The sequence below is a fragment of the Juglans microcarpa x Juglans regia genome, chromosome 4D (assembly GCF_004785595.1).
Source record: "Juglans microcarpa x Juglans regia isolate MS1-56 chromosome 4D, Jm3101_v1.0, whole genome shotgun sequence".
NCBI classification, from domain to species: domain Eukaryota; kingdom Viridiplantae; phylum Streptophyta; class Magnoliopsida; order Fagales; family Juglandaceae; genus Juglans; species Juglans microcarpa x Juglans regia.
Genome location: NC_054600.1, coordinates 30,563,681 through 30,574,691, shown reverse-complemented (window position 1 = coordinate 30,574,691; position 11,011 = coordinate 30,563,681). Strand labels below are relative to the sequence as shown.

The 11,011-nt window shown below is 34.2% G+C and overlaps 1 protein-coding gene across 1 annotated transcript; it reads left to right on the top strand.

Annotated features, from left to right (window-relative positions):
- Positions 1–302: 302 nt before the first annotated feature.
- On the top strand, positions 303–3,123 carry LOC121261535 (probable trehalose-phosphate phosphatase D). The gene is made up of 12 exons (XM_041163959.1): positions 303–491; positions 604–901; positions 1,004–1,144; positions 1,303–1,374; positions 1,490–1,582; positions 1,691–1,747; positions 1,858–1,959; positions 2,063–2,140; positions 2,302–2,371; positions 2,504–2,574; positions 2,700–2,792; positions 2,898–3,123. Exons 2-12 carry the CDS (start codon positions 623–625, stop codon positions 3,021–3,023), a joined length of 1,182 nt encoding a protein of 393 aa, XP_041019893.1. The 5' UTR covers positions 303–491; positions 604–622; the 3' UTR covers positions 3,024–3,123.
- The last annotated feature ends 7,888 nt before the right edge of the window (positions 3,124–11,011 follow it).

Genomic DNA, 11,011 nt, shown 5'->3' with positions numbered 1-11,011 from the left:
TAGCCACTGATAATATTCTGTCCAGTGAGATCACTCTGGTCCCCAGTCTCCCGTTTATATCATGTTTAATGTTAGATATATTTACAAGTCTTGCGTATATTTACAAAAAAAAAAAATAGTAAACATGAGATTTACGTAAAAAAATTAAATTTTTAATAACAAACTCTATTCATTTTTAAAAAGAATGCATGATCGACGTTTGCATAATGAACGGAATGGAAGGGTGGGGGCCCTAGTCGGTTAGTGCCGTGAAACCCAGTTCTATATTGACTAGATTAGCCTTTAAGTTGTGACTTGTGAGCGTGAGTGCGCGTGCGGATTTCAACTTTTTTGATTGATTTCTTTTTCTTTCTGAGGTGATCTCTATATAAGATCTCTGTTTCACCTCAAGAATTCACACATTGGTATCTCTGTTTTTCCTCTGTTTCATTCTCTCTGTTACCCTTTTCCTTCCCAACTCTGTTTTTCGCGAAACTTTTAAAAACCTCGAGGTATCTATCATATCACTCTTCATTTGGTTTCGTCGAACCTCAATGGGATTTTCCATTGATTTCTATCTTCTTATTGTGATCTGAAGATAAGAGTGTTTTGGTGTTTATGCAGGGCTGAGGATAGAGGAAAAATGACTAAGCAGAATGTGGTGGTTTCTGATTGCACGTCGCCTATCGGAAAGGTTAGACTTGCCGCGTCGAATTCAGCACTGTTCTCACCCGCGATCCCAAAAACTCTGGCTGCGCTTGGTGGGCGCATTGCCATATCCAAAAAGAAACTCATAAAGAGGCATGATACTGGAAGAGGAGCCAGGGTCAGTACCTGGGTTGATTCCATGAGAGACTCCTCGCCTACCCGAACCAAATCCACGCCTTCTTTGCCTGAAACAGAAGAAAAAAGCTCCTGGATTGTAAGTGTCAGCCTCTCTCTACACGCTCCTTAACTTTCTCTCATTAATAATGGTATGTTATTTACGAATAATCTCTTTGGTTCTTAACTGTTTGAACAACAGCTCCGTCATCCATCGGCGTTAGAAAACTTCGAGCAGATTATATCAGCTTCCAAGGGCAAGCAGATTGTGATGTTTCTGGATTATGATGGCACCCTCTCTCCTATTGTCGAAGATCCAGATCAAGCATTCATGTCCATAGAGGTTCGTTATCCTTTGCACCAACTTCGTTTCCAACAATTTTATATTAATGTTTTTTTTCTTTTTTGTTTTCCCCCAAATTCATGCATCTTCTCTTAGGTTTCAGATTTTGGTAAACTTAAATGTCATTCACATTTTTCTTCCATGCTTCTTTAAAGCAGATGAGAGAAGCTGTAAGGGATGTGGCTAGATACTTCCCCACAGCCATAGTGAGTGGGAGGTGCAGGGATAAGGTGCATTCCCAGAACCATAAAATTGCATTAGTTGTCTACTACCGTACATTTTTCTGTGTAACACTGGACGAGTACCCTTTTTTTTTAATATTTTATTTTGTTATCAAATTTGCAGGTTTATAATTTTGTAAGGTTAGAAGAACTATTCTATGCGGGCAGCCACGGGATGGATATCAAGGGACCTTCCAAACACCGAAAATGCGACAAAGTGAGTCCTAGCATGTACAAAAAGGAAAAATAGCAAACACTTGGTTAATTTATTCTTCGTTTTGCTGCATGTTCTTAGAATTTTTTCTTCACTCTTCTGATGATTCAGGGAAATCAAGCAGTCATCTTCGAAGCTGCTTCTGAGTTTCTGCCCATGATCGTTGAGGTTTTCTTTTTTTTTTTTTCCCATTTTTATTGCAGTAAAAGTCAAGCCAAATATCGGAAAGATGCATGTAGGAGGGACAAACAGTGAACTCTTACGTTTTTACTTTTCAGGTGTACAAAGCCTTGATAAACGAAATCAGTTCCATCCCAGGAGCAAAGGTTGAAAACAACAAGTTTTGCCTATCCGTACACTTCCGCTGCGTCGATGAAAAGGTGACCAAAACCTCTTTATTTGTTCGATTGTTTTTGCTCGTATATAACATGGAAGACTAATATAAGCTTATTTTGTTTTTTCGGTTGTATTTTGGTGGGTCAGAGTTGGGCTGCATTAGCAGAGCAAGTTAGGGTGGTGCTCAGTGCGTATCCAAAACTTAAACTGACACAAGGGAGGAAGGTACCTCCACATCTTCTATCTACTTCTCATGTTTCTATATCTGAAAGAAGAGGAAATTCCGTATATCAAGAAGATTCTGTGTATTTTAGTAATGGGTCAAAGTCCTTTTATTTATTTATTTAGTGTGTTAATATGCTTGACCCGTGCGTCGTTTGAAACAGGTTTTGGAGATCCGTCCAACCATCAAATGGGACAAGGGCAAAGCCCTTGAATTCTTGCTGGAATCACTAGGTAAGTGTTGCTGCAATTTCTGATCTGCTCACAACAGCCTGGAATTTTCCTTTGTTGACTCAATAAAATAATTAGGGTCATATTTTTCACTTCTAATGATTATCGTCTTTTTATAATATCTTCCTTGATCAGGATATGCCAATTCTAATGATGTTTTGCCGATCTATATTGGAGATGATCAGACTGATGAGGATGCGTTCAAGGTAGGTAGCTAGCTGATTTTCTTTAGTACTGGCTAGCATCATCTAGATCTCCTCATAATTAGTTGTCCAATATTTCTCCGAATTAGGAGTCGAGATTTTAACGATTTTGTTACGTCATAATTTAGGTTCTGCGCCATAACGGACAAGGATTTGGGATCCTTGTCTCTAGAGTTGCAAAGGAAACAAGCGCATCTTATTCTTTGCAAGAACCATCTGAGGTAGGACTTTTAACTCAAATTTATATATATATATATATATATATATAAACATAATTAGTTTGTATTTTACATGCCAGGTTAATATAGATTTCGTCATGTTTTCAGGTTAAGGAATTTTTGCGGCTTTTGGTGGAGCAGGACAGTGGGTTACCGAAAGGACAGGACAGCCGGAGGGAAGAGGACAGGACAGGGTTAATATGTAAATTACAAAATATATACAGCAATTATTGATCCTATAGTTTTTGAATGGGATCTCAATTTTTGCTTTATGTTATCTTTTTGCCGTATGTTATCTTTTTGCCGATACAATTATCTATGTGTTTTCTTGATTCTTCCTGTTTTGTAAATTGTTGAAGCAATATTCCGATCCCTCTCTCTATGTTTTGATGTAGAGTTCTACTGCCTATGAATTAACATAAACGCGCTATTTATTCCGAAATTCAATATAATTAAAAATAAATTAAAATATAAACACTTTTATGTACTAGTTGATGTTACTTCTATTTTAGGAATACATTTGGTATTTTAATAATGATAAATGATATTTGTAGTTTTAAAGTGTGTAAATTTTACACATTTCTTTAGAAAAAAATGAGTAAATTTGAGATTCACATAAAAAATTTATTTTTTTAATGATGTGGATCCTACTTTTTTTCAAATAGAAAACATAAAACTTGTACAGTTGTACACATTAAAATTATACTTAGCATTATTATATAGTAATGAAGCTTTAAAATATATATATTTTTAAGTACATACACACCGGCACATATGCCATGCCCATTTTTTTGAAGACGCTTTACTGTAGAAACTAGAAACACGTATCTGCACATGCTCGCCTGCTTGCATTTGTTTTCTGCAAAGCAATCTGATAATGGTAATAATATGGGTTTTTCTACAAGCTCTCTCGAGATGAAGTATCATTTTTTACATGAAAAGCAGATCTCTTGATTAATCTTAACAACTAGTTAGACTGTTTTAATGTCCATTGTATATAAAAGCTGATGTTCTGTGCGCAATTAAAAAGAAAAATCAATCGACAAGACAATTACGGTCTAGAGTCTAGACTCATTTTGTTCTCATTGGTGGCAACTACCAAAAGGACACTTCAAAAAGGAAAACTAATCATTGAGCTTAGGGGTGGGCAGGGGGGCCCCGTACCTCGCTACCCTGCCCCTGTCCTCCCCGCCCCCTCATGAGCTGGCGGGCTACCCCGCTCTGTATTTACACGTTAATTAATTATATTTTAATTTACATATAATTATATTGAATCTCGGAATAAATAGCGCGTTTACACGTTAATTCATAAGTGGTAGAACTCTACATCAAAACATAGAGAGAGGGATTGGAATATTGTTTCAACAATTTACAAAACAAGGAAAACCAAGAAAACACATAGAAAATTCTATCGGCAAAAAGATAACATACAACAAAAATTGAGATCCCATTCAAAAACTATAGGACCAATAATTGCTATATATGTTTTATAGTTTACATATTGGTTGATGTTACTTCTATTTTAGCAATAAATTTTGTATTTTAATAATGAAAAATGATATTTGTAGCTTTAGAATGTGTAAATTCTACACATTTCTTTAGAAAAAAAATAAGTTTGAGATCCACATAAAAAATCTATTTTTTTAATGATGTGCATCCTACTTTTTTTAAAATAGAATACGTAAAACTTGTACACTTATACACACTAAAATTATATTTAGCATCATTATTTAATAATGCAGCTTTAAAATATATATATATATATTGTTAAGTACATACACGCCGTCACATATGCCATGCCCATTTTTATGAAGACGCTTTATGGTAGAAACTACAAACACGTATCTGCACATGCCCGCCTGCGTGCATTTGTTTTCTGCAAAGCAACCTGATAATGGTAATAATAGGGGTTTTTCTACAAGCTCTCTCGAGATGAAGTGTCATTTTTTACATGAGAAGCAGATCTCTTGATTAATCTTAACAACTAGTTAGACTGTTTTAATGTCCATTGTATATAAAAGCTGATGTTCTGTGCGCAATTAAAAAGAAAAATCAATCGACAAGACAATTACGGTCTAGAGTCTAGACTCATTTTGTTCTCACTGGTGGCAACTATCAAAAGGACACTTCAAAAAGGAAAACCAATCATTGAGCTTAGGGGTGGGCAGGGGGCCTCGTACCCCGCTACCCTGCCCCTGTCCTCCCCGCCCCCTCATGGGCTGGCGGGCTACCCCGCTCTGTATTTACACGTTAATTAATTATATTTTAATTTACATATAATTATATTGAATCTCGGAATAAATAGCGCGTTTACACGTTAATTCATAAGTGGTAGAACTCTACATCAAAACATAGAGAGAGGGATTGGAATATTGTTTCAACAATTTACAAAACAAGGAAAACCAAGAAAACACATAGAAAATTCTATCGGCAAAAAGATAACATACAACAAAAATTGAGATCCCATTCAAAAACTATAGGACCAATAATTGCTATATATGTTTTATAGTTTACATATTGGTTGATGTTACTTCTATTTTAGCAATAAATTTTGTATTTTAATAATGAAAAATGATATTTGTAGCTTTAGAATGTGTAAATTCTACACATTTCTTTAGAAAAAAAATAAGTTTGAGATCCACATAAAAAATCTATTTTTTTAATGATGTGCATCCTACTTTTTTTAAAATAGAATACGTAAAACTTGTACACTTATACACACTAAAATTATATTTAGCATCATTATTTAATAATGCAGCTTTAAAATATATATATATATTGTTAAGTACATACACGCCGTCACATATGCCATGCCCATTTTTATGAAGACGCTTTATGGTAGAAACTACAAACACGTATCTGCACATGCCCGCCTGCGTGCATTTGTTTTCTGCAAAAGCAACCTGATAATGGTAATAATAGGGGTTTTTCTACAAGCTCTCTCGAGATGAAGTGTCATTTTTTACATGAAAAGCAGATCTCTTGATTAATCTTAACAACTAGTTAGACTGTTTTAATGTCCATTGTATATAAAAGCTGATGTTCTGTGCGCAATTAAAAAGAAAAATCAATCGACAAGACAATTACGGTCTAGAGTCTAGACTCATTTTGTTCTCACTGGTGGCAACTACCAAAAGGACACTTCAAAAAGGAAAACCAATCATTGAGCTTAGGGGTGGGCAGGGGGGCCCCGTACCCCGCTACCCTGCCCCTGTCCTCCCCGCCCCCTCATGGGCTGGCGAGCTACCCCGCTCTATATTTACACGTTAATTAATTATATTTTAATTTACATATAATTATATTGAATCTCGGAATAAATAGCGCGTTTACACGTTAATTCATAAGTGGTAGAACTCTACATCAAAACATAGAGAGAGGGATTGGAATATTGTTTCAACAATTTACAAAACAAGGAAAACCAAGAAAACACATAGAAAATTCTATCGGCAAAAAGATAACATACAACAAAAATTGAGATCCCATTCAAAAACTATAGGACCAATAATTGCTATATATGTTTTATAGTTTACATATTGGTTGATGTTACTTCTATTTTAGCAATAAATTTTGTTTTTTAATAATGAAAAATGATATTTGTAGCTTTAGAATGTGTAAATTCTACACATTTCTTTAGAAAAAAAAATAAGTTTGAGATCCACATAAAAAATCTATTTTTTTAATGATTTGCATCCTACTTTTTTTAAAATAGAATACGTAAAACTTGTACACTTGTACACACTAAAATTATATTTAGCATGATTATTTAATAATGCAGCTTTAAAAAATATATATATATATATATATATATATTGTTAAGTACATACACACCGTCACATATGCCATGCCCATTTTTATGAAGACGCTTTATGGTAGAAACTACAAACACGTATCTGCACATGCCCGCCTGCGTGCATTTGTTTTCTGCAAAGCAACCTGATAATGGTAATAAGAGGGGTTTTTCTACAAGCTCTCTCGAGATGAAGTGTCATTTTTTACATAAAAAGCAGATCTCTTGATTAATCTTAACAACTAGTTAGACTGTTTTAATGTCCATTGTATATAAAAGCTGATGTTCTGTGCGCAATTAAAAAGAAAAATCAATCGACAAGACAACTACGATCTAGAGTCTATACTCATTTTGTTCTCACTAGTGGCTACCACCAAAAGGACACTTCAAAAAGGAAAACAAATTATTGAGCTTAGGGGTGGGCAGCGGGGCCCCGTACCCCGCCACCATGCCCCTGTTCGCCCTGCCACCGCATGGGCGAGTAGGCTACCCAGCTCCGCGTTTACACATAAATTAATTATATTGGATCTCAGAATAAATAGCGCGTTTAAATGTTAATTCATAGGCGGTAGAACTCTGCATCAAAACATAGAGAGAGGGATCGGAATATTGCTTCAACAATTTACATAATAGGGAGAACCAAGAAAACACATAGATAATTTTATTGGCAAAAACATAACATACAACAAAAATTGAGATCGCATTAAAAAACTATAGGACCAATAATTGGTGTATATGTTTTATAGTTTACATATTAGTTGATGTTACTTCTATTTTAGCTATACATTTGGTATTTTAATAATGATAAATGATATTTGTAGTTTTAGAGTGTGTAAATTCTACACATTTTTTAGAAAAAAATGAGTAAGTTTGAGATCCTCATAAAAAATTTATTTTTTTAATTATGTGGATCTTACTTTTTTTTAAATAAAATACGTAAAACTTATACTGTTGTACACACTAAAATTTTATTGAGCATTATTATTTAATAATGAAGCTTTAAAATATATATTTTTAAGTGCATACTCTGGCATATTTTCCATGCCCATTTTTTTGAAGACGCTTTATGGTAAAAACTAGAAACACGTATATGCACATGCCTGCTTGCGTGCATTTGTTTTCTGTAAAGCAACCTAATAATGGTAATAATAGGGGTTTCTCTAAAAGCTCTCTCGAGATGAAGTGTCATTTTTTACATGAAAAGCAGATCTCTTGATTAATCTTAACAACCAGTTAGACTGTCCTAATGTCCGTTTTATATAAAAGCTGATGTTTTGTGCACTAACTAAAAAGAAAAATCAATAGACAAGACAACTACGGTTTAGAGTCTAGACTCATTTTGTTCTCAATGGTGGCTACCACCAAAATGACACTTCAGAAAGGAAAATCAATTATTGAGCTTAGGGGTGGGCAGCGGGGCCCCGTACCCCGCCCCCGTCCGCCACACCCCTGCTTGGGCTGGCGGCCTACCCCGCTCCGCGTTTACATGCTAATTAATTATATTTTAATTTATTTATAATTATATTGGATCTCAGAATAAAATGCGCGATTACTAGTTAATTCATAGGCAATAGAACTCTACATCAAAACATAGAGAGAGGGATCGAAATATTGCTTCAACAATTTACAAAACAGGGAGAACCAAAAAAACACATAGATAATTCTATCACCAAAAAGATAACATACAACAAAAATGGAGATCCCATTCAAAAACTATAGGACCAATAATTGTTGTATATGTTTTATAGTTTACATATTAGTTGATGTTACTTCTATTTTAGCAATACATTTGGTAATTTAATAATGATAAATGATATTTGTAGTTTTAGAGTGTGTAAATTCTACACATTTCTTTAGAAAAAAATGAGTAAGTTTGAGATCCACATAAAAAATTTATTTTTTAATGACGTGGATCTTACTTTTTTTCAAATAGAATATGTAAAACTTGTATAGTTGTACACACTAAAATTATATTTAGCATTATTATTTAATAATGAAGCTTTAAAATATATATATTTTTAAGTGCATACACACCTTATGGTAGAGACTAGAAACACGTATTTGCACATGCCCGCCTCCGTGTATTTGTTTTCTGCAAAACAACCCGATTATGGTAATAATAGGAGTTTTTCTACATGTTCTCTCGAGATGAAGTGTTTTTTTTTACAGGAAAAGCAGATCTCTTAATTAATCTTAACAACCAGTTAGACTGTCTTAATGTCTGTTTTATATAAGACTGATGTTCTGTGTGCCAATTGAAAAGAAAAATCAATAGACAAGACAACTACGGTCTAGAGTCTAGACTCATTTTGTTCTCACTGGTGGCTACCACCAAAAGGACACTTCAAAAAGGAAAACCAATTACTGAGATTAGGGGTGGGCCCGCTACCCTGCCTTTGTCTACGCCTGCCCCCGCATGGGGGATGGGCGATCCCACTCCGCGTTTACATGTTAATTAATTACATTTTAATTTATTTATAATTATATAGGATCTCGAAATAAATAGCGGGTTTACACGTTAATTCATAGGCGATAGAACTCTACATCAAAACATAGAGAGAGGGATCAGAATATTGCTTCATCAATTTACAAAGTAGGGAGAACCAAGAAAACACGTAGATAATTCTATTGGAAAAAAGATAACATACAACAAAAATTGAGATCCCATTTGAAAAGTATAGGACCAATAATTGTTGTATATGTTTTATAGTTTACATATTAGTTGATGTTACTTCTATTTTAGCAATACATTTGATATTTTAATAATGATAAATGATATTTATAGTTTTAGAGTGTGTAAATTCTACACATTTCTCTAGAAAAAATAAGTAAGTTTGAGATCTACAAAAAAAATTTATTTTTTTAATGATGTAGATCCTACTTTTTCTCAAATAGAATACGTAAAACTTATATTTAGCATTATTATTTAATAATGAAGCATTAAAATATATATACTTTTAAGTGCATACACACCGGCACATATGCCATTTCCATTTTTTTGAAGGCGCTTTATGGTAGAAACTAGAAACACGTATCTGCACATACCCGCCTACGTGCATTTGTTTTCTGCAAAGCAAACTGATAATGGTAATAATAGGGGCTTTTCTACAAGCTCTATCCAGATGTAGTGTCATTTTTTACATGAAAAGTAGATCTCATCAGTAATCTTAACAACCAGTTAGACTATCCAAATGTCTGTTTTATATAAAAGCTTATTTTCTGTGCACCAACTAAAAAGAAAAATCAGTCGACAAGACAGCTACGGTCTAGAGTCTAGACTCATTTTGTTCTCATTGGTGGCTACCACCAAAAGGACACTTCAAAAAGGAAAACCAGTTATTGAGCTTAGTGGTGGGCAGCTGGGATCCGTACCCCACTCCCGTTCGCCACGCCTCCGCATGGCGGCGGGATACGCCGATCAACATTTACACATTAATTAATTATATTTTAATTTATTTGTAATTATATTGGATCTCATAATAAACAATGCATTTACACGTTAATTCGTAGCCGGTAGAACTCTACATCAAAACATAGAGAGAGGGATCGGAATATTGCTTCAACAATTTACAAAACATGGAGAACCAAGAAAACACAGATAATTCTATCAGCCAAAAGATAACATACAGCAAAAATTGGTGTCCTATTAAAAAACTATAGGACCAATAATTGTTGTATATGTTTTATAGTTTACATATTAGTTGATGTTACTTCTATTTTTGCAATACATTTGGTATTTTAATAATGATAAATGATATTTATAATTTTAGAGTGTGTAAATTCAGCACATTTCTTTAGAAAAAGAAATGAGTAAGTTTGAGATCCACATAAAAAAATTATTTTTTTAATGATGTAGATCCTACTTCTTTTCAAATAGAATAGGTAAAACTTGTATAGTTTTACACACTAATGTTATATTTAGCATTATTATTTAATAATGAAGCTTTAAAAAATATATATTTTAAGTGCATACACACCGGCACATATGCCATGCCCCTTTTTTTGAAAACGCTTTATTGTAAAAACTAGAAACACGTATTTGCACGTGCCTGCCTGCATGCATTTGTTTTCTGCAAAGCAACCTGATAATGGTAATAATAGAGATTTTTCTACAAGCTCTCTTACGATGAAGTGTCATTTTTTATATGGAAAGTAAATTTGTTGATTAATTTTAACAATCAATTAGACTGTCCTAATGTCCGTTTTATATATAAGTTGATGTTCTTTACGCCAACTAAAAAGAAAAATCAATAGACAAGACAACTACAGTTTAGAGTCAAGACTCATTTTGTTCTCACTGGTTGCTACCACCAAAATGCCACTTCAAAAAGGAAAACCAATTATTGAGCTTAGGGGTGGGCAGCACGACCCTATACCTCGCCCCCCCCCCCCCCCCCCCGCCGCATGGGTGGGTGGGCGGGCGGGCTACCCCAAT